Source organism: Rhinoraja longicauda, chromosome 6, assembly GCF_053455715.1.
Source record: "Rhinoraja longicauda isolate Sanriku21f chromosome 6, sRhiLon1.1, whole genome shotgun sequence".
NCBI lineage: Eukaryota > Metazoa > Chordata > Chondrichthyes > Rajiformes > Arhynchobatidae > Rhinoraja > Rhinoraja longicauda.
Genome location: NC_135958.1, coordinates 61,712,466 through 61,739,955, shown reverse-complemented (window position 1 = coordinate 61,739,955; position 27,490 = coordinate 61,712,466). Strand labels below are relative to the sequence as shown.

The window sequence follows — 27,490 nt, the reverse complement described above, 5'->3', positions numbered from 1 at the left end:
TGAATAAATCTAGCTCAAACAGCGTGCATGTTGCAGTGGTCTCAATGTTCACACAGAATGAATGTTATGGAAGCATAAAAAATAATGGTAAAGAAAACGATTATTCATCTCATCCGATAAAGAGAAACTTGGTATTGGTATTTAGTTTAGTTATGAGATACAGCGCGGAAACCGGCCCTTCGGCCCACCGTGTCCGCACCATCCAGTGTTCCCCGCACACTAAAGGGCCTGTCCCAGTTACGCGATTTTTAAGGCGACTGTCAAAGGCGTAGCAGATCGCCAAAATTTTCTTTTACCCTACGACAATGACCACGACAATGCCGAGTCAGGTCGATACAAGTAACTTTTTTTGTGGAAAGTAGCACCTGGCTAAGAGATTACATCGTCTTCAGAAACATCGCGAAAATTCCCACGCTTACCTGACCGTCAAACTGTCGCCTCCAATCTACCTGTCAAATGTCCTGACGGTAAATAAATTGGTTAAACAAAACTATCTTCCTGTATCTTCAAATGCCTTTTCTTAATTTAAGATTACGTGCTTCTAAATGCATCTGCGACAACCTAGCAAACCTGGGGACAGCATGCGACAGCGTCCGCAATAAGCTACGATACCTGGCGACAAGCCAGCTGTCGACGAGAAATTTCTATCTGGAAACTTTTTCTGCGACGCGCTGAGATCCATTACGATTCATTGAAGACTCCTGACGATCATGCCCGCGACACCCCGGCGAACGTTCGGCGACAGCCTAGTCGCCGGCAGTCGCCTTAAAATCGTCTAAGTCGGACAGGCCCTTAACACTATCCTACACGCATTAGGGACAATTTTTTTACAATTTTACCAAGCCAATTAACCTACAAACCTGTACGTCTTTGAAGTGCGGGGGGAAACCAGAGCACCCAGTGTAAACTCACGCAGGTCACGGGGAGAACGTACAAACTCCGTACAGACAGTATCCTTAGTCACGATATAAACCGGCTCTCTGACGCTGCAAGGTGGCAACCGCCCATTGGTTATTGGTATTGATTTTATAATTGTCAATAATACCGAGATGCAATGAAAAGCTTTGTTTGTGTGCCATCCCATCAAATCATACTTTCCATGAGTACAATCAAGCCAAGTACAAGTACGACAGGTAGTGCAAAGAGAAAAGTACCATAGGGTTACAGCGTTCCAGTGTTACAGTTACTGATAAAAGGTTAATCATTGGCAATGAAGGTTGCTTAGAAGATCAGGACCACACCAAAGTTTAGGGAGGACCGTTCAGTGGTGTGTTGACAACAGGGAAGAACGTGAGTTCTCTGGTAGTGGAGGCATTCTGCTGTCTCCAGACTGCTACTCTTAATTAATTCAAACTATGCTGGATGTTGTGTTACAGCATTGTAGCGTCATAGTTACAGAGAAAATTCAGATTAATAAGTGCAAGGGCCATAATGAGGTAGGTTGGAAGATCGAGACTACATCCTTGCCTTATGGGAGGACCATTCAGTAGTCTGATAACGGGGAAGAAGCTGTTTCTGAATTTGGTGGTACGTGCTTTCAAGCTTTTGTATCTTCTGCCTGAAGGGAGAAGAGAGAATGAGGAGAGGGGTGTGAGTGGTCCTTGATTATGTTGACTGCTTCCCCAAGGCAGCGGGACGTGCAGATGGAGTCGGTGGTGGGGTGTCTGGTCTGTGTGATGGACTCAGCTACATCCACAACTCTCTGTGATTTCCTGCAGACTTGGGCAGAGCTGTTCTCAAACCAACTGAGAGGATGCTTCCTGCAGTGCATCTATAAAAGTTGGTATGAATTATTGGAGACATGGCTTCCTTCCTTAATGTCCTGAGAAGTAGAGGAGTTAGTGTGCTTTCTTGGGTGAAACATCAATGTGGTTGGCCCAGGACAAACTGTTGGTGATACACACCTCGGAATGGAAAGATCTCAACTATCTCCACTTTGGTAACCTTGATTCTGACCACTGGTGCTGAACGTTGAGATTCAGGTTGATTTCATTCCCTGCTCTTTATTCATCATCTTGCTTCCAGGTATTTTAGTGCTGAGAAATGTAATTGCTTGATGCTGTTATTTTCTTTCCCACCTCACTATCCTCAGCATCATTCACCCCTCCCAACCCTTCCGAATTTGGCGGAAAGTTTCCGCTTTCTTGTTTCATTTCCGCTATTCTGATTTTGCCTCGCATTCTTCCGCAAAACAGTATGTGATTGCAATTTGTCAATTCGGCCGCTAGAGATCGCTAGGGATTCCGCCCTGGAAGTCTCCCCGAAAAAGTGGCACCTAGGCTGGGCAAGGCAGCCAATCTCTACCTCATCGGGACTTCCATGGCCGATCGGTGGGTTGAATTTGCAACCTGTGGCCGGGGCTCTGGAACTCCAGCCCAGCTGGAGCCAGCACATATATCCTCATAGCCGACTTCCTTGATAAATATGGATAAACCAGCAAAGATCTGGAACCAAGAGTGCCAGAAAATCAGTGGTGGAACTGTAATGAGTAAATATTAAATTTAAGTGCAAGATTATATAACTATATTAATGAAGACGGTGTTAAAATATAAAACACAGCAGAAAAGCCAATTACCACCTTTTTGGGCTGATTATCAAATAATGTGCAAATTTACTTCACCAAGTACATCCGTATGCTTAGTCGAGTTGCATATATCAACTCTTTCTTCAGAACTTAGTCATACATTTTATGACCATTGATCTTTTATTCAATACCAAGAGAATTGGGATGTATAAGGAAAAAGAAAAATAGAAAAAACAAAAAAAACAAAATTTTCGTTGTGTTGCAAAAAGTATCTCTGTTCAATAACCTTTCTATAAATAGCAGAATATACCCATGATAGGCCTGACATTGTACACGTAGTCCAAGAACTACAGACTGTTGGATATAGTAGTAGTTTTTCACACATGAATGTAGCGCAACGTGTATGCGCATTTGGCGTGCATACTTTTTCATTGCTGAAAAGTTGCATTACGTGCCATATTATGAATTTTGATGCAAAATTCTGAATTTTGGACATCAAAATTATGAATTTGTAAAATCAAATGTTGGGAGGTCTGCACAATTGAAAATCAATAATCGGCGGTAAAACATGGCAACGACACTCTCCGGGTCATTTAAAATTACTCCAGCAATTCAGCTCGAGTTCCCTTTATAATCCAATGTGTTTATAGTTGCTTCTGGCACATAGCAGAAGAGCGTAGACCAAATCGTCCAAGAGGACCATTCATTCCCTGGATAATACCTGCACAGCCAGGCCATTCCAGCTCAGTGAAGATAGACACAAAATGCTGGACTAACTCAGCGGGTCATGCAGCATCTCTGGGGCAAAGGAACAGGTGACATTTCGGGTCGAGACCCTTCTTCAGACTGAGAGTCAGGAGTTTATATCAATTAGGATCGGACACCCCTGTCTACGACAATGGATGCTAAAAGCTGTGGAAATGAGTCAGGGTGAAAACCATCAGGACTTGCCGTGGCTCGGCACAAGTACTGCAGTAAAATTATTATTGACTTCTGGCACCAAAGTGCTATTTTATTCCTTTTAAATATTTAATCTCTGAAGAATGTATTTCTCCAATAACCCTGCTGGGTAACAGGAGAGGACTGCCCGATGAAGGTCGGCTAGGCCGCAGGGAATATGAGCAGAATTCACCATTATATCCAGGCGCTTGCAGTATTTACTGCATGACCTTGTGAGCATGTGATACTGTTTAATAGTCGAGAGGAGGGTGGGGCTGGAATGACTGATGTACATAAAGTAGACAGGAGACGAGGCAGCATGTTACTGGGTCAGCAGAATAAGAGAAGACGTATACATCAGCAAAATATATGTTCAGAAATAGAATCTTTACTTCTGAAGAAGTTAATTCTCCAAAAAGCCCAATTTATAACTGGAGACCTAATGAAATAGAATCAGTAAACACAGAACATAGCACAGTACAGCACAGGAACAGGCCCTTTGGCCCACAGTGTCCACGCCGAACATGATGCCAAGTTACACTAATCTCCTCTGCCTGCACGCGATCCATAGCCCTCCATTCCCTGCATATCTGTGCGTCTATCTAAAAGTCTCTTAAACACCTCTGACATCTGCCTCGACCTCCACCCCTGGCATTGTGTTCCAGGCACCTTTGGTTGTGGCATTTGGTTGCCAGAGTTTAGTACAGTACGTGTAGGAAGGAACTGCAGATGCTGGTTTAAACCGAAGATAGACGCAAAATGCTGTAATAACCCAGTGGGACAGGCAGCATCTCTGGAGAGAAGGAATGGGTGAAGTTTCGGGTCGAAACCCTTCTTCGGACTAGTACATTACTGTGGTTTTAGCTAATGATATTTTGATAGGTTCGGTCAGTGCTTTCAAATTGTTGAATTGTCTTTGAAATTCTTCTTGTGGCTGTAGAATAATTTGTTCCCTGTATAATTCCTTTCTTTGTATTTTTAGTTCCTTCCTCAGGTCCAACAAATGTCTCTTCCCTTGCTCTTAACTCGAACAGTGTCCTGGTCAAGTGGAATGAGGTCCCCAAACAGAATCGCAATGGACTCGTCCTAGGCTACAAGGCAAGCTGATATTAATGTTAATCATAGTCATGGAGTCATACAGCTCGGAAACAGGCCCTTCAGCACACCTCGTCCATGTCGACCAAGATGCCCCATCTCAGTTAGTCCCATTTGCCTGGGTTTGCTCCATATCCCTTAAACCTTTCCCATCCATGTACCTGTCCAAATGGCTTCTCATGTGTAAGAAAGAACTGCAGATGCTGGTTTAAATCGAAGGTAAACACAAAATGTTGAAGTAACTCAGCGGGACAGGCAGCATCTCTGGAGAGAAGGAATGGGTGACGTTTCGGTTCGAGACCCAAACGTCACCCATTCCTTCTCTCCAGAAATGCTGCCTGACCCGCTGAGTTACTCCAGCCAACTGTGTCAACCAAATGACTTCTCATCTGTTTATAGACACAAAGTGCTGGAGTAACTCAGCGGGTCAGGCAGCATCTCTTGAGAAAAAGAATACCTGACATTTGGGGTCGGAACCCTTCATCAGATTCTTCAGTCTAAACAAAAGGTTCCGACACTAAACATCACCAATTTTTTCTCCAGAGATTCTGCCTGACTCGCTGAATTACTCCAGCGGTTTGTGTCTATCTTCGGTATAAACCCGCGTCTGAGGTTCCTTCCTACTACACAATGGCAAGTGGCCATTGCCAGATTTGCCTCTCGAAGCAGCAGGTGTGACCGCTGCATCCAATTCCAGGCTTTGCTGCCAATCGGGAGGGGGAGTTTACGTCCGTGCAGTTAAAAAGGGAGGGAAGAGAATGTGATGTTCCAGCCCATAGTTGAAGAGAGCCCATAGTATGGAGTACGCTTGCTCCTCCTGGCTCCAGTTCAACCAGAGAATAAACCCTGAACACGGGACTAAAAGTCGGCCCATGCCAGCTGCCAGTCTCATGCACCGCCCCGCAGTGGGTGCTCAGCACCTCAGGGGCAGGTGCAGCTTGCTTTCTGCTGCACCCCAGACACAGGGAGGTCTGAGCCCTGGATAGTGCCAACCATTTAGGGCAGCACAGTAGCACAGCTGTAGAGCCGCTGCCTGGCAGTGCCAGAGGCCAGAATTCATTTGTGACCGCAGATGCTGTCCAGGTGGAGTTTGCATGTTCTTCCTGTGAGTTTCTGTGGGTTTCCTCCAAAAATCCCCAACATTTCTGGGTTCATAGATTAATTGTCCCAGTATGTACGTTGGTGGTGAATTCTGAATGTGGGGACAGTGAAGAATGTGATTAGTGTAGGATTAGCGTGAATGGGTGACAGATGGTCAGTGTGGATGCTGGGCCGAAAGGGCCCGTTTCTGTGCCCTATCTCTCTTTGACTATTTCTCCAGCAATGTCTCCAAGAATCTTGGGGAACAAAGTAAATTGCCTTAACCACATGGGCGTGATTTCACAGGTCAGCAATCTTACGTGGAGAGACCACAAACCTTGTGAGAAATGTTGACCGAGTCAAAGAAATGCGCTCTTCTGAGATCTGGACACGGACAAATTTTGTTTTAAACTCAATTAGTTCACATGAGCCTGATCATGGGACTAGCTTTAACAGAGCCCAAGGCTCAATGACTCTATAACCCAATGTGTTTTGTTGCTGATGTTAGGTACAAATATCTACCATCAGTCAGCACCCAGGATCGAACCTGGGTCTCTAACGCTGTAAGGCAGCAACTCTACCGTTGCGCCACTGTGCCGCCCAACCAACAATCAACAATAAAATGGCAGATGCTACTATTCATTTTATCAAAAGATGAACGTGAAACATTACTTCGTGTTGGAATTCTTCCCCTCATACTGTGCGTGCATTTTTCTCTGTTTGAACCTAGGTCCTTTACAAGGAGAAAGACCTGGAAACCCCTACGAAGTTCAGGACCATTGAAGGCAACACCACCCATGCTGTCCAGCTTGTGGACCTGGGGAAGTACGTGCTGTACAAGATCCAAGTGCTTGCTTTCACCAGGATTGGAGATGGAATGCCCAGCTTCCCGCCCATTCTTGAGAGAACCCTGGACGATGGTTGGTATTTCCGCTGCGATGGGTAGATAATTGGTCAAAAACTCCATTCGAAATTTTCCATCGAATGGGATGATGATAAACAAGCGCTATTATTTCATTCAACCAACTCCACAAGAGCAGAACTCTCCCATGGAATAGCAGGTGAACCTACAGAAGGGCAGGCTGGCACACACTTTCGGGTGACCTTGGAGCATTTGGGAAATGGGTTTCTCAGTGCAACTCTCATTTGTTCCCATTTTCCCTGTGTTTTTTTCCTCACATGAAACATCTCCAGCTGTACCGCTGTGGTGCCAAAGAAACGGAACAATGATTGGTGTTTATTTAACATCCAGCCCTTGAGCCTTGGTCATTTAGCAATATGACCCTTCATTTCCAACGCTGTTAACAAAACTATAATTGCCATAACTTTGCAAATTGGACTTATGTCAACGTACCTTCTAGTCTTGAGAATGATCTGACTGTGAAAGCGTTGTGGACGGAGCCAGCATTAATCTAAGACACACAGGAAGTGCAGAGATCTGATGGAGTAATAAAAATTGCAAAGAGCTAGATCGTACAGTTGTGGATGATGTCAGGGATCAGAAACCATATCGTTTAGATTGGAGTGCAGGAAAATATTCAATAGTAGTTGAATGGGTGAATGAATGAGTGATGCTTTATTATTGCATGTGACATATCACAGTGAGACTATTTGTTTTGCATGCACATGTATGTAAAAAGTCGCAACATGTAGGGCGCCGACAAAGGTACAAAGTATTCCATTTAGTCCCCAATGGTCCCCCTTTGTTCTCTTGGTGACTCACCTACACTGGGTCCCCCTATGTTTACTTGGCGCCCCCCCCCCCCCCCCACCCACATGGGGTCTCTCTTTGTTTTCGGCGGCACGTCCGGCACCCACCATGGGCTCGTCCAACCTCCAGAACCCACTTGGGCCCTTCCTCGACCGACTCCCGGCACTCTCCGCCGGCCCGTCCTCGACCACCTTCCTCAACCGCAGCTCGGAAATCACTGCAACTCTTAAAATACCAAATACAGCAAAACAATCTCTCTTGAATGCCGTGTACAAGTGGATTAGATGTTGAGATGCAAATCGAGTCGTATTTCCCCATTTTATAAGGAAACCAGTGCATTAACAGCCTAACATGCAGTTTTAGTGAAACCTATAAGCATCTTAGAGGTAAACCTATAAGCATCTTAGAAACCTATAAGCATCTTAGCATGTCAGAGTTTGAGATCCACAGTGAACTGAAGGAATCTAAAAGCAATGTAAAACCGAGAAGGTTTCAAATGAGAAAACAATGTTTGATCCCTTCTATTTCTCAGTGCCGGGACCTCCTGTAGGAATTCTGTTTCCAGAGGTGCGGACAAAATCTGTGCGGCTGGTGTGGCAACCTCCAGCCGAGCCCAACGGGATCATCCTGGGTAAGTGAAGTGGACGTCCGTGTGAGCAAATACACTGGCACTGAGCTCTCTCCCAGGTGTGTCGGAGATGGAGGCAGGGTATGCAACGGAACATCTAAAGCATTCCTTAATTCCTTAGCTATCCCACAGTGTTCAAAAAACATGGAAAAAATACTCTAGCCTTAAGCTAGTTAATGAAAAGCGATCACAAGTGCATGTTTTTCCTATTTCTTTCTTCACTAAGTGCTGCAGCTTATGATGGCACTTGTTGCATGAAGGGGCATTCTAATCCAGGTCTGCTGGGCAGTTTGGGTTCTATTTGAAAGGACATTAAGGGCTGGCGAAACTCAGCGGGGCAGGCAGCATCTCTGGAGAACGTGGACAGGTGATGTTTCGGGTCGGGACCCTTCTTCAAACTCACTAGTTTTTTTTAGTTGAACGTAACTGTAATCTTGTAACAATGACCGCTGTAAACTAACATTCACAAAACAGTACTCCATTAACTCACACTCTGGGCAAATAAACCTGAATGACAATAATTTTCATGTTTTAAGTTTATCACAGACCCAATGAAATGTTTCTACCATTCAAAGGAACTGCAAGGAAGTAGAAGCATCTCCAGTTCCTTGTGTACATTTCCCTGCCCCAATGCAGTGACTCCTCCCACCAACGGGAGTTCTGTGAGATTCCCTCTCACTGTTCCTCCTCTGAGTCCACCTTCCGCTTGCTTGACTTTATCCCACCCCCACTTCTTTTCCAACTTTCTACCCCATCACAATCAGTCCGAAGTCGGATCCCATCCCGAAATATCACCTATCCACGTTCTCCAGAGATGCTGCCTGACCCATTGCACTAATCAAGCTCTTTCTGTCTATTTTGTAAACCAGCATCTGCGGTTCCTTGTGTCTACATTGGCGTGAGGGTATTTGAAATGATAATTTTCTTCTAGTTTCAGCTTCCCACCTGAAACTGCTGTTACAGCTGCAGAATTAATTTACAGAGTTAACGAACTAAGGTGCGATAAAGTTAACAAAAGAATGCAGGAATACTGGAGAGACATTTCCAGGGGTTGCTCGTATGAAACAAACCCACCCCAGCTTCCCTCCCCCCCCCCCCACCTCTCCCCTTCACGAACCCCACCTTACAGACGCTGTCCAATGCTCAATAAAATAATTGGCACGTGACATTAGCAGCCAATATAAAAATGCCTGCATTATACTAAAGCACAAGCTCAATTTCCACAGTCTGATGTTTGCCATAAATTGAATCCAGAAATAAATATCACAACCCATGGGTTGACTTTCAGATAAGGTTGAACCGCAATAGGTTGCAGAAGGATGTTGCAGAGCAGAGGAAGCTTTTTTTTTGACACTTGCTCAACTTTCTCCTCAGCTTACCAAGTGACTTATCGATTAAACACCAGCAACACGAACGCAGCCACGGTGGACGTGTTGAACCCAAGTGCCCGGCAGTACACGGCCACCGGACTCAAGCCCGAGTGTAGCTACGTCTTCCGCATTACAGCTCAGACCCGGAAAGGGTGGGGAGAGGCGGCAGAAGCCTTGGTGGTAACCACAGAGAAGAGAGGTGAGTGGAACACGTATGGCCACCTGTCAACACTTTACCCGAATCATCTGCACACGTGACAATATAATTTACATTAATAGCATTTTATTAACTCGCAGTTGAAACGTTAACTCTCTTATTCTTGAAATTGAATTTTTGTTTAGTGTCGTTTAGTTTAGAAATACAGCTCGGACATAGGCCCTCCAGCACACCAGGTCCACGCCGATCAGCGATCCCCACACACTAACACTTTCCTACACGCACTAGAGACAATTTCCAATTTTACCAAAAAAGTCAACCTACAAACCTGTACATCTTTGGAGTGTGGGAGGAACCCGGAGATCCTGAGTTAAAACCCTCACGGGTCACGGGCAGGACGTACAAACTCCATACAGACAGCAACCTTAGTCGATCAAACCCAGGTCTCCGCCACTGTAAGGCAGCAACTCTACCGCTGCGCTACCGTGCCACAGTTCATCTGAAGCTGATGGGCATCCTCTTTTCCCAAGGTTCCAGTTGATAACAATTTGCATCTTGCTTTTCCTGGGAGGTTCTGACCTAGAGAGTAGAATTGAAGGGGCAAGTCTGCCAGCAAGGAATATCTTGAAGATCTGCCCTAAAAACAAAACAGCAACTGAGTGGCTCAATGAAGAAAAACACCTCATCCTAAACTATTCTGGATGAAGGGAATAATGTTTAGTGCAAGATAAACTCCAGCAAAGTTTATTTGAGTTTCGAGATACAGTACAGAAACAGGCCCTTCGGCCCCCTGGGTCCTTGCTGACCAGCGATCCCCACATATTAATACTATCCTACACACACTAGGGACAATTTTTACAATTACCAAGCCAATAAACCTACATACCTGTATGTCTTTGGAATGTGGGAGGAAACCGAAGATCTCGGGGAAAACCCACGGAGAGCATAAAAACTCCGTACAGACAGCACCCGTTGGGATTGAACCCGGGTCTCTGGTGCTGCAAGCGCTGTCAGGCAGCAACTCTACCACTGTGCCACTGTGTTTCCAAAGTCCGATTAAAGTTAGCCCGAGTTCCCCAATGAGGTAGATGGTAGCTTAGGACCGCACTCTATTTTTTGAAATGATGATTCAGCTGCCTGATAAGAGCTGGGAAGACCAAAGATATATACCCCTTTGAAGGAGCCTGCATAGATAAAGTGGGCTGAAGGGCCTGTTCAAGGTTTAAGTGTATTTGATCGGTGACTTGGTTTCATCCCCAGCTCACCCGCAGCCTCCCAGCAAACCTGCCGTCCAGCAACAGGATGTCCAGCCCCGCAGTGTGCTCCTGTCCTGGGAGCCCGGTAGTGATGGCCTGTCCCCAGTCCGATACTACACCATCCAGTCTCTGGAACTCCCCAACGGCAACTGGTCACTTCACTCGGCCTCTGTCAGCCACGAGTCCGTCACCTATCTCGTTGACAGGTAACCAAGTGATCGTCTGTTATATGTTTATGTAGCTGGAATTACGATGACTTCTTTTGGAAAATGTATCTGCAGGTACTGACCTCCCTGTCCCGTCTGTCCAAAATGAGATGTCACCCAATGCGTTCATTCTACGAATGTTTTCAAGAGGATCTAAACCGAGAGGTGCCCTGAATGATTAACTCTGGAAAGCTATGGTCAAAGGTTATTTTGGTGTCGTCGCCGACCCCCGTCAATAAATGCCACCAGATGTCACAATTCAACTTCCCCCTTCCATTCCACTCATTGCCGCTGCATAGAAACGTTGCTGTACGTTCTCGTGTTGAAGGAGTAATTCACTCAAAGTAGATAGAGCTATAGAATCACAGAGCTGTACAGCACAGAAGCAGGCCCTTCGGCCCACCTTGTCCATGCCATCCAAATTGACACACTCGGATAGTCTACCACTTACCAGCCTTTGCCCCAAATCTTTAGACTTTGAGACTTCAGACTTTAGAGATACAGTGCGTAAACAGACTCTTCGGCCCACAGTCCACGCCGGCCAGCAATCACCCCGTACACTAGCACTATCCTACACACAAGGAACACTTTGCAATGTTTTTACTAAAGCCAATTAACCTACAAACCTGTATGTCTTCGGAGTGTGGGAGGAAACTGAAGCTCTCGGAGAAAACCCACATGGCCACGGGGGGAACGTGCAAACTCCGTACAGGCAGCCCCCGTAGCCAGGATCGAACCTGGGTCTCTGGCGCTGTAAGGCAGCAACTGCATCACAGTTCTGGCCACTGTGCTGCCCAAAACAATTCCTCGAAAACCCTTCCGAATATATATCTGATCAAATGTCTTTTAAAAGTCGTTATTGTATCCGCTTCTATAGCTTCCACTAGCAGCTCATCCCAGATATGGACTGCCCTCTTGAGTGGAAATGTTGCCCCTGAGGTCCCTCTTACATCTCTCCCCTTTCACTTTAAGACTGTCAGCATCGTTCCCTGTGTGATTGAAGCGTTTGGCTTGCTCTCACAGCTACATTTAAGGAAATGTTTGCTTTTAGCGTGGCTGCAGGATTGCTTCAGAACAGATCCATTATACAAATTGTCCCCTTATCTGCAATCACGACTGGCTTTTCAAAATCATCATCTGAGACCAAATAATGTGTCGGGTAATCACTGTGTTTAAAATGCCATTGTTCGGCAATCTTGTTGATTTCCTTACCATTGTAACCTTCCCTAAGCCAATTTAACACTTTGTACATCCCAACAATGTAGGGACATACGGATTAGCGGGGGGGTCTCGAACCCTCGGTTGGGCTAACGAGTCACGGGATGCGGGAGCGCGAGGTATAGTTGTGTCTGGCGCCCAGCTGGAGAGATGAGATTAGATTGTATTGGCTAGTTAAGTAGTGTGTGTCCAAAGTAAGTGCGTTGCAGTTTGTTACGGTTACCTACGAATAAAGACCTTTGAACAATAACGCTCGTTTTGGACTCACTACATTGGTGACCCGAACGCGAAGAACACGCAGAATGTCACTTTTACCTTACAGGTGGGTAATCGCCAGGAACTCGTTTCCGTATCCCGGCTCAAGCCGGCCCATTTGGACCAGGACCTCCCTGTGTCGGTAGCCCAGCCGCCGCGCAGGGGCCGGCCTATGGCCGCCCCCCTGGTGCCGCCAGCGGCGCCTTGTTTGCCACCCCTCAGCCCCCCGCCGCCTATGGTTGGGCCCGGGCCCCCGTTCCCGATCAAGCGCTCTCCGTCGCCTACGCCATCCGCTTCCGTGGCCCCTCCATCGCCTCCGGCGGCGGCGACCTCCCCGCCTCCCGTCACATTGGCGGTATCGGTTTCCCCCCTCCGTACGCGTTCCGGGAGGGAGGTCCGGGCACCCGTGAGGTACGGTTTCGAGGGTTCTGGGGGGGTCATGTAGGGACATACGGATTAGCAGGGGGGTCTCGAACCCTCGGTTGGGCTAACGAGTCACGGGATGCGGGAGCGCGAGGTATAGTTGTGTCTGGCGCCCAGCTGGAGAGATGAGATTAGATTGTATTGGCTAGTTAAGTAGTGTGTGTCCAAAGTAAGTGCGTTGCAGTTTGTTACGGTTACCTACGAATAAAGACCTTTGAACAATAATGCTCGTTTTGGACTCACTACACAGGAGTAAATATTTTTCTCGGTCAAATGCACTAAACGTGCAATATCGAGAATAGGTAGAGAGTGATTCAATGAAACTGATCATCAGCTGAGTTCAACACTTGTACGTTGTTACTGAGCACATACACTCTCAATAAATATAAACCTTTAAAGTAAGGGTGAGGAAAATCTAAAAAAAGATGATTGTACGAAGGATAAAGAAACATTACAATCAATAGCAATGAGAATGAAATGCAAACATTTCTTTTCCAGCTTTCTTCTCTCCCTCGACAATCAGTCTGAAAGGTCTTGACCCAAAACGTCACCTATTCATGTTTTTCAGAAATGCTGCCTGACTTACTGAGTTTCTCCAGCACTTTGTGATCTTTATCAAACATAAACTGTAAAATGTGCCTTTGAAGAAGGGTCCCACCCAGAACGTTGCCATTCCATTCCCCCCGCAGATGCTGCCTGACCTGCTGAGTTCCTCCAGTATTTATGTTTTACTGAAGATCCAGCATCTGCAGTTTCTTGTGTTAATGCCTTGCCTTTCTGTGTTAGTATTTATTAAATCTGGACATACCAGTGTGGAACAAATTTAAAAAAAACAAAAATACCCGGAATGAAAATAAAAGCAAATTTGCAGCCTATAAAAATGATGAAACATTGGTGATGTGTAAAACCATTTAAATGTTTATGTTTGAGTTCACTGCCTTGTCCATCAGGGGTTCTGACCTCCCACCATCGAAGGGATTTGCAGGAGACACTGCTGCAAAAAGGCAGCCAGCATTATCAGAGACACACACCACCCCTGTTTTACACTCTATTTTACTCCTCAAGATACAAGAGCCTGCAAACTGTAATGTGTTCTTCCCATCAGCCATCAATCTACTAAACACTACAACCTCCAAATAAGCTGAACTATATAGACTTGGGGGCATTGCTTTTGTCTTTTTGCACTATTATTGTTTGTTTGATTTTTAATGTATACTAGACCAAGTTGGGCCCATTCCGCGTAGAGGGGGGAAGAGGCAAAGGGAGAGGGTGTCAGTGAATGAGCCCTGGAACCAAAGCCTCCCCTGTATTGGTGTAGCACCCTGAAGCCCCCATTCAATCCCCCTTATCCCCCCCCGTCCTCCCCCACTGACCCACTCCATCCCCCTGCCCCACCCCCACCTGCACCTCCACAGTCCCCAACCCTACTCCCCACAGCCCTGCCTCCACCCCCTTACCCCTCCCCACCCCGATTGACCCCTCCCCCACTCTCCCTGCCCGCACCCCACTCTCCCCCCACCCCAACCCTCCTTCCCACCCCCACTTTCCCCCACTATTCCCTCCTCCCCACCCCACCCTGCCCTCCTCCCCAGCCCTACTCTCCCCCCCACCCCCACTCTCCTCCCCCACACCCCACTCTCACTATCCCCCACTCTCACTATCCCCCACCCCCCCTTTATCCCCCCTACCCTTTCCCCACCCCCCTTTTCCCCCACCCCCCTTTTTCCCCACCCCTTTCTCCCCACCCCCACTCTCTGCTGCCCCACCGCCTCCCCCCCACTGTCGCCTCTTCCCCATCGCCACTGTCCCCCTTCCCCCCCACCCCACTCTCTCTTCCCCCACCACCAACCCCACCCCCACTGTCCCCCTTCCCCACACCCCTCCTCCTCCCAGCTCCACTCTCCCCCCCCACTCTCACTCTCCCCCACCCCCCTTTCTCCACCACCCCCCCCTTTCCCCCTCACTCCCACTCTCTCCTCCCCAACCCTGTCCTTCCCCACTCTCTCCTCTCCCCTCCTACCCCACTCTCCCCTCCACCCACTCGGCCCCCACGCCCACTCCCCTCCGCGGACCCGTTGGTGGCGAAAGCCACTTATCAAGCGTGCAGGGAGGAGGAGGGAGCACCAGAGTGCGGCCGTTACTGTGGCCTGGCCGAGCCGGGCGCACAAAATGGCGGAGCGTGAGGAGGAGGAGGAGAGCGGCCGCCATCTTTCTGAAATCGCGATGGGGCTGTCGGTGGCAGCGGCCCTCGTCGACGCCGCCATCGGTGGAAGCGGCCGCTGAAGGAGGAGGAGAAGAAGCTGCCCGCTGCGGCTTGTGTGCGGTAACATTGCGGCACGCTGGACCCGGGCGATAGCGGGGACTCGATGACGCCGTGGGTTGAAGGGAAGGATGAGTGGACCATCAGTCCGACCATCTCCCTCCTGCTCGGAGTGTCCCCCGGGTGTGGGAGAGTGGGGAGAGTGAGGGGAGAGTGGGGAGAGAGGAGAGAAGCAAGAGGAGAGAAGTGAGGGGAGAGTGGAGCCCCTGATTGCGGGCAGGCGGCTCCGCTAACGGCGTCCATCTTGTTTGTGCGAGTGAAGAGAGAGGCCGTGCGTGCCCTATGGTGACGTCAGACGCACAGCACTTTGAAAAATGTGTTCAGGAATGAAAGTTTGAAACTTTAAAATGTCTCTAACTTTAAAAAAATAAGACCAATTTAAATAAAACTTGTTTTTAACAGTCTGCAGGATCAAGGTGGCGCAAAAATTGTGGCACTATGGTTTACTGTTTTAGCTGCAGGTCTACATGTCTCTCAGAGAGATATACCTACATACATATATACAAGATCTGAGTTTTAGTAGTGTTTTTATATATAATAATAATAATAATAATAATAATAATGCATTTTATTTATATAGCGCTTTTCATATACTCAAAGACGCTTTACAGAGATTTTGAGAACAAAGGGAAATGAATAAATAGATAAATAAGTAAATAAATAAATGAACAGAGAAAGGAGACAGAAGGTGAGGTGACTTTCAGTGGTTGAAGGCAGTACTGAACAGGTGAGACTTCAGCGATGTTTTGAATGTGGTGAGTGTGGAGGAGTCTCTAACGGTTTGGGGTAGTGAGTTCCATAGGGTGGGAGCAGCGATGGAGAAAGCCCTGTCCCCCCAGGATCTGAGTTTGGTCCGGATGTGGGGGGATAGGAGATTGGCAGCGGCAGAGCGGAGGGTGCAGGTGGGAGTGTGCCTGTGGAGGAGGTCGGTCAGGTAGGATGGGGCCAGGTTATGGAGGGCTTTGTAGGTTATGAGGAGGATTTTGTACTGGATTCTCTGGGGATAGGGAGCCAGTGGAGTTTATAAAGGACGGGGGTGATATGGTCACGGATCGAGGTGTGTGTGAGTAGACGGGCAGCGGAGTTTTGAATGTATTGAAGTTTATTGATGATTTTTGAGGGTGCGCCATAGAGGAGGCTGTTGCAGTAGTCCAGACGGGAGGTGATGAAGGCGTGGATGAGGGTTTCTGCAGCTGTGGAGGAGAGGGATGGACGGAGACGGGCAATGTTTTTGAGGTGGAAGAAGGCTGTCTTTGTGATGTGTTTGATGTGTTTGTCGAAGGAGAGGGTTTGATCAAGGATGATTCCAAGATTCCGGATGTGAGGTGAGGTGGATACTGGGAGACCATCAATGTTGAGGATGAAGTTTTGGGTGGATTTAGTGAGCGTTTTTGGACCAATGATGATGATTTCAGATTTGTTGCAATTGAGTTTGAGGAAGTTTGATTGAAGCCAAGATTTTATTTCAGTGATGCAGTTTGTCAGTGTAGAGTGTGTGGTGGGGGAGATTGACTTGGTGGAGATGAGGAGCTGGATATCATCGGCGAAGCAGTGGAAGTTGAGACCATGACGGCGGATTAATTGACCAAGGGGGAACAGGTAGAGGATGAAGAGGAGGGGGCCAAGGACTGAGCCTTGGGGGACACCTTGGGGGAGGGGAGCGGTGGGGGATTTACAGTTGTTAATGGAGATGAACTGGTGTCTGTCAGAGAGGTAAGATTTGAACCAGGATAGGGCTGTGCCGGTGATGTTAAGGGAGGTTTCAAGTCGGGTGAGGAGAATGGAGTGATTTATGGTGTCAAAGGCGGCGCTGAGGTCAAGTAGGATGAGGATGTTGAGGTTGCCAGCGTCGGAGGAGAGGAGAATGTCGTTTGTGATTTTGAGGAGCGCAGTTTCAGTACAGTGGTTTGAGCGGAATCCGGATTGGAAAGTTTCATACAGGTTATTGGTAGAGAGGTGGTATTTGAGTTGGGAAGCTACAGCACGTTCCAAAACTTTGGACAGAAAGGGTAGGTTGGAGATTGGTCTGAAGTTGTTTGGGGTGTCAGGGTTTAGACCAGGTTTTTTCAGAATGGGGGTGACAGCAGCGATTTTGAGGGATGGCGGGACGATGCCAGTGGACAGGGAGGAGTTTATTGTTGCAGTGATAAGTGGAGAGAGAGCAGGAAGGCAGGCCTTGACAAAGCTGGAGGGGATGGGGTCCAGAGAGCAGGTGGCAGTTTTTATTCCTGTGAAGAGGTCAGAGAGGTCAGTGGTGGAGATTGGGGAGAACTGAGGCAGGGGCTGACAGGATAAGGGGGGGCAGGTGGTTTGAGGGGGAGCAGGTGTGTTGGTGGTTAAGGTGCTGTAGATGTTGTCTATTTTGCTTTGGAAGAATGAAAGGAAAGTGGTGCATTTGTCAACTGTGAATGATTGGGAGATGGTGTCCAGGGGGCTGAGGAGTTTGCTTATTGTAGAGAAGAGTGTTTTTGGGTTTCCGGAGCCAGAGTGAATTATTTGAGAGTAGTAGGTGGAGTGGGCGCGGGAGAAGGCATCTTTATAGTGCTGTATGTGGTCTTTGTAGGCTTGGGAGTGAATTGTGAGACCTGTTTTGTTGCGGAGTCTTTCAAGTTGGCGGGCATGAGTTTTCCTCACGTGGAGTTCAGGGGTAAACCAGGGAGCAGAGTGGGTGAAGGAAACTGTTTTGGTTTTTATAGGTGCAAGCTGGTCGAGGCAGGAGGAGAGAGTGCGGTTGTAGTAGTCAGTGAGGTCAGAGGGGCTGTGGAGGTCAACGAAGGGAGAGGCGGACATTATTTCAGAGAGGGAGGATGAGAGCGAGGTAGGTGAAACAGAGTTCAGCTTGCGGAAGTTGATTTTGCGTTTTTGCTCTGGAGCTGGGGTGGGAATGTTGACAGACATGGTGATGGCTAAGTGATCAGAGAGGGTGGGGTCGGAGCCAGAGAGGTGATGTAGATTTAGTCCAGTGGAGCAGACAAGGTCCAGAATGTGCCCACGGTTATGGGTGGGAAAATTGACGTGTTGAGTGAGGTTAAAGCAGTTGAGTATTTCAGTGAAGTCAGCGGTTATTGTGGAGTCAGTGGAGTCCATATGGATGTTGAAATCACCGAGGAGGAGGATTGAGGGGGAGAGAGAACAGAACTGGGTCAGAAAGTCAGAGAAGTCAGAAAGGAATGATGGGTGTGGTTTGGGAGGGCGGTAGACAACTGCCATGACCAATTTTGTGTGGCCAGAGAGTTTGAAAGCCAGGTGTTCAAATGAAGGAGCAGATGAAATGGAGATGAGGTTGATCTTGAAGTCCTGTCGGTGAATTACGGCAATCCCACCACCTCGGCCTTCCGAGCGTGGTTTATTGATGTAGGAGTATCCGTTGGGTGTAGTGAGGTTGAGTGGGAGGTAGTCCAGAGGTTGTTGTCAGGTTTCTGTCAGACAGAGGAAGTCCAGTTTATTTTCCAGGATGAAGTCATTCAGAATGAGGCTTTTATTGTTGAGGGACCGTAATATATATAGATGTATGTATGTATATGTATGTATATGTGTATATATATATATATATATATACTCACACACATAATATATACTCACACACACTGAACTTTTTTTTCTTGTTTATTATATTGTTTACAGAGTACTTTTTTAACATATTCTGTTGTGCTGCTGCAAGTAAGAATTTCATTGTTCTATCTGGGACATATGACAATAAAACACTCTAGACTCCACTCGATTTAATGCATTAAATTAGGCGTTATTAAGAAGCCAAAAATGTGTAGCTGAAAGGTAGATGTGGCATGAAAAGTGCATCTCTACTTTCTTTGAGTACACACAACATGAATGGTAATCCGTGAGGTGCTCGCGTCCAACAAATTTAAAATTCATCAATAATTGGAATAGTTGCTAATGATAAATGGGGGAGTTGCTATTGAGAAGATACAGAAGCATTTCTCGATCTTCTCCTTTGCCTGTCCCCAATCATAATTCTGATCAGCTCCCACCCCCTCCCTCCCATCCCCCCCCCCCCCCCCCCCGGTTATCTCAGCAATCACCTCTCATTATTCACAGCACAGAATTAGACGGAGAACTCATTTGGAGCCCATCCAAGTCTAGCACAGCCAAGGACAGTCCTTTCCCTCCAGTTGACATGGATACACTTTCAGTGGACAATAGTTAATAGAATTAGGAGTGGGTCTCCTGATGAATGTGTTCCCAAGCCTGTTGACAACGTGTAATGGAAACTAAGGGCTCTGTTGGTAACCAAAACAAACGCTGTTCTTTAACAAAACCACTTGTATCGTCACATCAGCTTTAAACAGAACTTTAAAAAACGGGCACAATATGTCAATCCTCCCTAACTTTCCTTTCCCAAAACCAGGTGTAAGCCAATCACATTCACAATTGGTAGTGTGTGGGAAGGAACTGCAGATGCTGGTTTACACTGAAGATAGACACAAGATGCTGGAGTAACTCAGTGGGTGAGGCAGCATCTCTGGAGAAAAAGATGTTGTTCAGAGGTGCTGCCTGACCCACTGAGTTACTCCAGCATCCTGTGTCTACATTCATAATTGGTATTGGTTTATAATTGTCATGTGTACCGAGATACAGTGAAAAGCTTTTCTTCGCATGCTGTCAGATTGTACTATACAAGAGTACAATCAAACCATACACATGTACAATGTGGGACTAACCCTTTGCTTACAAGAGGACTGTTCAGTAATCTGATCCCAGCGAGGAAGAGGGTGTTCTTAAATCTGGCGGTACTTGCTTTCAAGCTTCTGTATCATCTGAACAGTGGGAGAGAGAAGAGGCAATGACCAGGTTGTGTTGCTTGATTATGTTGTCTGTTTTCGGGAAGAAACACATAGTGTAGATGGTGGGGAGCCTGGTCTGTGCGATGGACTGGGCTTAGACAATAGACAATAGGTGCAGGAGGAGGCCATTCGGCCCTTCGAGCCAGCACCGCCATTCAATGTGATCATGACCGATCATTCTCAATCAGTACCCCGTTCCTGCCTTCTCCCCATACCTCCTGACTCCGCTATCCTTAAGAGCTCTATCCAGCTCTCTCTTGAATGCATTCAGAGAATTGGCCTCCACTGCCTTCTGAAGCAGAGAATTCCACAGATTCACAACTCTCTGACTGAAAAAGTTTTTCCTCATCTCAGTTCTAAATGGCCTACCCCTTATTCTTAAACTGTGGCCCCTTGTTCTGGACTCCCCCAACATTGGGAACATGTTTCCTGCCTCTAACGTGTCCAACCACTTAATAATCTTATACGTTTCGATAAGATCTCCTCTCATCCTTCTAAATTCCAGTGTATACAAGCCTAGTCGCTCCAGTCTTTCAACATATGATAGTCCCGCCATTCCAGGAATTAACCTAGTAAACCTACGCTGCACACCCCTACTGTAATTTCTTGCGGTCTTGGGCCGAGCAGTTACCAAACCAAGTTGTGATGCATCCCGATAGGATGCTTTCTACGGTGCACCTGTGGAATTTGCTGAGAGCCTTTTCATTTCAGAAAGGAAAAAAAGCATTATATAGTGTAAGCATTATATAGTGTAAGAAAATAACTGCAGATGCTGGTGTAAGCACCTTTCACATATAGAACCTTTCACATCCTTTTCATGGTTATCCAAAGTAATGTTTTTCAAGCATAATCATTGCTGTCATGTAGAAGATTTAAAAATAATATTAATGTAATTAATCGAATCTAAACATGTTTTGCAGACTCAAACCTTTCACCTCTTACAAATTCCGTGTGAAAGCAACGAATGATATTGGCGACAGTGAATACAGTGAGGACTCTGATTCTGTCACCACCCTGCAAGCTGGTGAGTTTCAGGTTAAACCATGAGTGTCGTATTTCTGGCACTCAGAAACCGTTTACAGAAACCGTTTCAAAAGGGGATTATTTGAATGAATGTTTTTTGTTTAATGATAATTGAATCTGATTGTCTGATAATTAATGTTTAGTTTGGTGTATTATTATTACGTGTGCCGAGATACAGCTTTAGTTTGCATGCTAACCACATAAATCAGATCATACTTTACATGAGTACGATCAAGTCACACACAAGTACAACAGGTCGTGCACAGAGAAAACTATCAGCGTGCAGAATATAATCTTACAGCGTCAGAGACCCGGGTTTGATCCTGTCTATGGGTGCTCACTGTAAGGAGTTTGTACGTTCTCCCTGTGATCGCATGGGTTTTCTCCAGGTGCTCCGGTTTCCTCCCACACTCCAAAGACGTACAGGTTTGTAGGTTAATTGGCTTCTGTAAAATTGTAAATTGTCCCTAGTGTGTAGGATAGCGCTAGGGTACGAGGTGATCGCTGGTTGGCACAGACTTGGTGGGCCGAAGGGTCTGTTTCACGCTGTGTCTTTAAAGTCTAAAGTCAATGCCTGATTCAGCAAGAGGTATTAACCATCTGAGGGACCCCACTTCACCATCAACTGTCCATGCTGAACAGGAAACAGAAATCTACCGCTGTGCCACCCTTTGTTATTGAGTCTTGTAGTGTATGCTGGTATATAGTCAGGATCAAACCCGGGTCTCTGACGCTGTAAGACTATATTCTGCACGCTGATAGATTTCTTTGTGCACGACCTGTTGTACTTGTGTGTGACTTGATTGTACTCATGTAAAGTATGATCTGATTTATGTGGTTAGCATGCAAACTAAAGCTGGTAAATGTTGGTATATTTTGGAATGCTGAGATGCTTTCTTTGGTACTCTGAATGCATTCAAGAGAGAGCTAGATAGAGCTCTTAAGGATAGCGGAGTCAGGGGGTATGGGGAGAAGGCAGGAACGGGGTTCTGATTGAGAATGATCAGCAATGATCACATTGAATGGCGGTGCTGGCTCGAAAGGCCGAATGGCCTCCTCCTGCACCTATTGTCTATTGCCTATTGTACATCGGTAAAGGTTGGTACAAGTTATTACAGAATGCCAAATCTCCTCCGCTTTCTAAGAATCCTCCGCTTTCTAAGAAGGTAGAAACACCTTTCACTCACCTGTCCCAGTACAGGCCCATATTCTATTGTAATGTCATGTTACTTACAGTCCACTTGGAAATGTAAGAATGTCTCCAAAATAATGTTTATTCATACTTCCTCACCACAATTGTAAACTCCAGTTTTATTTCTTGTGCTCCCCTGTTGTCCTTTCGTTACAATATTGCATCCTCAAATGCCTTAAATTTGACATTAAATCTGTTTGAAACTTCAACCCCCATCACTTGCCATCTGAATTCATTTTGCCTTCCCTCCCAATCTCCCACATGACATGTATGTGTATTAACCATGCACTGAACAGAAGTCATAGTGTGGCAGAGTCAGACTTCACAGAAACAGGCCCTTCGGCCCAACTCCTCCAAGCTGACCAAGATGCTCCATCTAATCTAGTCCCATTTGCCTGCATTTGTCCCATAGCCCTCTCAGTATTTAACTTCAAGTAGTGAAATAAGTTTAGACCCTGTAAAGCCACCACTCAAGTCAAGTCAAGTCAAGTTTATTTGTCACATGCACATACACGATGTGCAGTGAAATGAAAGTGGCAATGCCTGCGGATTGTGCAAAAAAAAAAGAATTACAGTTACAGCATATAAATAAAAGTTAATACGGAGAAGACAAAATTTAGTCCCTGGAGTTATAAAAGTTAACAGTCCTGATGGCCTGTGGGAAGAAATTCCGTCTCATCCTCTCCGTTTTCACAGCGTGACAGCGGAGGTGCTTGCCTGACCGTAGCATCTGGAACAGTCCATTGCTGGGGTGGTAGGGGTCCCTCATAATCTTGCTTGCTCTCGATCACATCACCTCCTCACATTTGAAGGGCGTTGCTGGGTGCAGCTCAGAAATGACGTGGATCTGTAGCTGTTCGTGTTTACATGAGGTGTGTTTGAGCTGTTTCCCCGTCCAAGATGAGTCAGGTTGTTGCAACATGTAGCACGACAAGGCGGCTGCTGGGAAATGTAAAAACCTGTTACAACCATTCTTCCAGCACATCTTCTGGTAGCAGCTTTGCAGACCAGTTAGCAGACCCGTGACATCCCAAAGACGTGCGGGTTTGTAGGCGAACTGGTCTCTGTAAATTGCCCCGAGTGTGTAGGGAGTGAATGAGAAAGCGGAATAACACTGACCCACTGAGTTACTCCAGCATTTTGTGTCTGCCTTCAATTGGAACCAGAATCTGCAGTTATTTTCCCACCTACAGAACTATTGTGAACTGGTGATCGATGGCTGGCGTGAACACGATGGGCTGAAGGGCCTATTTCTATGCTGTACGTTAAATCTACACTAAACTAATGCCGACAACAATATTTGTCCCTTCTATTCCTTCGTTCAGGGATGTTCCATGATCAGAGATTTTTTTTAAACACTGAATCGTAGTTTTTAGACAAGTACTTCGTACATTTCCCAGTGGCTGGTGCTGATCATTTTACAACATTCCCGCGCCCGTCAGCTTGAAGGGGATTCACTCACGGGAAAGAGAGTGCTCATGAATTATGCACATCTGCACTGAAGGGAGCACAGAGAACGTACTTCAGTGCTCTTGGCACAAAGCCTGTGCTGGGGACAGATCAATTTATTCTGATCTCACGCAAAGAAGAGGATAAAGGGAGGGTTTCTAGACTGGACAAGCTGCTGCTTTTCCAAGTATTATGCGAGTGACATTGTCTTACATTGGAGGAAGGCACCTGTCTGCAGTGAGTGAATGCATTTGAAAACAGTTTCAGATGATTCATGTAGAAACAAGGAACTGCAGATGGCAGGTTTACACAAAAGGACACCAAGTTCTGGAGTAACTCTGCGGGTCATGCAGCAGGTCTGGAGCACATGGTTACGTGACATTTCGGGTCAGTACCTTTCTTCAGACTGATTGTGCTGGGGAAGCTGGAAGAGAGAGAGGTGGGGGTGGGATTTAACATTTAATTTAGCATTAGAAACATCAGCTTGTATACACTGGAATTTAGAAGGATGAGGGGGGATCTTATTGAAACATATAAGATAATTAGGGGATTGGACACATTAGAGGCAGATAACATGTTCCCAATGTTGGGGGAGTCCAGAACAAGGGGCCACAGTTTAAGAATAAGGGGTAGGCCATTTAGAACGGAGATGAGGAAAAACTTTTTCAGTCAGAGGGTGGTGAAGGTGTGGAATTCTCTGCCTCAGAATGCAGTGGAGGCCAGTTCGTTGGATGCTTTCAAGAGAGAGCTGGATAGAGCTCTTAAGGATAGCGGAGTGAGGGGGTATGGGGAGAAGGCAGGAACGGGGTACTGATTGAGAGTGATCAGCCATGATCGCATTGAATGGCGGTGCTGGCTCGAAGGGCTGAATGGCCTACTCCTGCACCTATTGTCTATTGTATCACCTATCCATGTTCTCCAAGAGATGCTGGCTCACCCGCTGAGTTACTCCAGCACTTTGTGTCCTTCCAGCACTTTGTGGCTCATCATTAGCTTGAGAAGATTAAATAACTAGCTTATTTATTCACAGAATGCTGGAGTAACTCAGCAGGTCAGGCAGCATCTCAGGAGAGAAGGAATGGGTGACGTTTCGGGTCGACCCGAAACGTCACCCATTTCTTCTCTCCTGAGATGCTGCCTGACCTGCTGAGTTACTCCAGCATTTTGTGAATAAATACCTTCGATTTGTACCAGCATCTGCAGTTATTTTCTTACAATTCTTAAATAACTAGCTGAGATCTGTGTGGAGATGCTGCGGGCTGGGCTGGGGCTAGTCACAGGCAGCTCAGCGAGTGAACTGCAAGCAGGCACATCTATTAAAGTTAAATTAGATTACAGTGGATTATAAAGTCAGATTTGATCCCTTTCTTCCTCTTGGCAAACCCTGGACAAGAAATAAGACCTTGTGTTAATAACACATCAGTAAAATGCCACATTCTCTCTTTCCTGCTGCTGTCCTTTTCACATTCAGTTGGAGATCAGTTGGTCCATACTGTTTTTTCTCCACGAGATTAGAATTTCCAAACCCCAGCCTGCTGATACATAGACAATAGACAATAGGTGCAGGATGAGGCCATTTGGCCCTTCGAGCCAGCACCGCCATTCAATGTGATCATGGCTGATCATCCACAATCAGCACCCCCTTCCTGCCTTCTCCCCATACCCCTTGAATCCACAAGCCCTAAGAGCTCTATCTAACTATATCTTGAGTGCATCCAATGAATCGGCCTCAACTGCCTTCTGAGGCAGAGAATTCCACAAATTCACAACTCTCTGGGTGAAAACTATTTCCTCATCTCAGTTCCAAATGGTCCACCCCTTATTCTTAAACTGTGGCCCCTGGTTCTGGACCCCCCCCCCCCCCAACATCAGGAACATGTTTCCTGCATCCAGCGTGTCCAATTCCTGAATAATTGAATATGTTTCTATAAGATCCCCTCTCATCCTTCTAAATTCCAGTGAACATAAGCCCCGTCGCTCCATTCTTTCATCATATGACAGTCCCGCCATCCCGGGAATTAACCTGGTGAACTTACACTGTACTCCCTCAATAGCAAGAATGGCTTCCTCAAATTGGGAGACCAACAACTGCACACAATACTCCAGGTATGGTCTCACCAGGGCCCTGTACAACTGCGGAACTGATCAAGCGGAATCTTTTGTTGTGGCTGCAGGTACATTATTCAAATCTGTGGGGCGGCACGGTGGCCCAGCAGTAGTTGCTACCTTGCCGTGCCAGAAGCCCGGGTTTGATCCCGACTGTATGTGCTGTCTGTATGGAGTTTGTACGTTCTCCCTGTGACTGCGTGGGTTTCTTCCGGGTGCTCCGGTTTCCTGCCACATTCCAAAGACCTACAGGTTTGTAGGTTAATTGTCTTTGGTAAAGTTGTGAATTGTCCCCAGTGTGTAGGATAGTGCTCGTGTACGGGGTGATCACTGGTCGGTGCGGACTCGGTGGGCCGAAGGGACTGTTTCGGCGCTGTATGTCTAAAGTCTAAAATCTAAACTTAAGTCTGTGCCTCCATATTCCTAGTCAACTTTCATTTTTATTTTGCTCCCTTGTGAAAATGTTCAACAATAAGTGTGAAAGGGCATAATTCAGAACACTTTGTTTTCATGGTGCTGGAATAGTTAACATTCCAGTGCAGGCTGAACAAAATCAGATGTTGAAACGCAACCCTTGTTATTTATTTAACCTCAGTTATCTACAAAACCTTTGTTTAAACAAACACAAGCAGAATGCTTTCTCAAAATACGAATTCCATTGTAATTGTAGGATACATTTTCAGAAGATAACTGTATTTACTGCTGCAGTTTGGTGGATGAAAAGGGTGAAAAGTTAGTCGTGCTTTGGACTAAACTACCGATGTACTTTGGCATTTGTGCAGGAAACGTTTCAAGCCATGACAGCTTAAACTGTGATAAAAATGTATAATCCAGCCAAAAATGAATTGCAGAGGAATTTAAAGATTTAAGATTCGATGCAAGATTCAAATAAAAGTTACCATTAAAGATTTTTATAACTTGCTACACTTTTCAGATATTCGGTCACGATTATTTAATTTGGACAAGTGACCATCTCTTTCACTTATTTGTGGGGTTTTTTTTTCACTGAGCCATCCGTGAGAAGTCTTACTTTGTGGTATTGCCCAAAGTATTCGAAGAGAAACAGAGATTGTTTTGTTAGCGTGCGGACCACATCTCTGGCTTGGATCTGTGGGTTCCATTTGCTGGAGAAATAGAGGGGAACAGTAACATGGGGCTCCCCCTGCACCACGCACTCCCCCTGCACCACGCACGCACACACCCCACCACCCAACCACTCCCCCCCACACCCATACACCCACACACTCCCCCCGCACCACGCACACACCCCCCCCCCGCAACCACACACTCCCCCCCACACCCACACACTCCCCCCGCACCCACACACTCCCCCCACACCCACACACTCCCCCCCCGCACCCACAAACTCCCCCCGCACCCACACACTCCCCCCGCACACCCACACACTCCCCCCGCATCCACACACTCCCCCCCCCCACACCCACACACTCTTCCCGGACCCACACACTCCCCCCCACACCCACACACTCCCCCCACACCCACACACTCCCCCCCACACCCACACATTCCCCCCCACCCACACACACCCCTCCCCCCACACACTCCCCCCCACCCACACACCCCCCTCCCCGCACCCACACACTCCTCCCGCACCCACACACTCCCCCCCCACCCACACACTCCCCCCCGCACCCACACACTCCCCCGCACCCACACACTCCCCACACACACCCCCCCCTGCACCCACACACTCCCCCCCCCACCCACACACCCCC

General features: G+C 46.9%; 1 protein-coding gene across 4 annotated transcripts in view; it reads left to right on the top strand.

Annotated features, from left to right (window-relative positions):
* sdk2b (sidekick cell adhesion molecule 2b) overlaps positions 1-27,490 on the top strand; it is a 599,240-nt gene that overhangs the window by 445,691 nt on the left and 126,059 nt on the right. For all 4 annotated transcript variants that reach the window (XM_078401132.1, XM_078401131.1, XM_078401133.1 and 1 more), the window contains exons 26-31: positions 4,446-4,561; positions 6,369-6,558; positions 7,882-7,980; positions 9,352-9,546; positions 10,765-10,966; positions 20,905-21,008. In XM_078401132.1, coding sequence (XP_078257258.1) covers positions 4,446-4,561; positions 6,369-6,558; positions 7,882-7,980; positions 9,352-9,546; positions 10,765-10,966; positions 20,905-21,008 — 906 coding nt within the window. The remainder of the gene's footprint in view (positions 1-4,445; positions 4,562-6,368; positions 6,559-7,881; positions 7,981-9,351; positions 9,547-10,764; positions 10,967-20,904; positions 21,009-27,490) is intronic.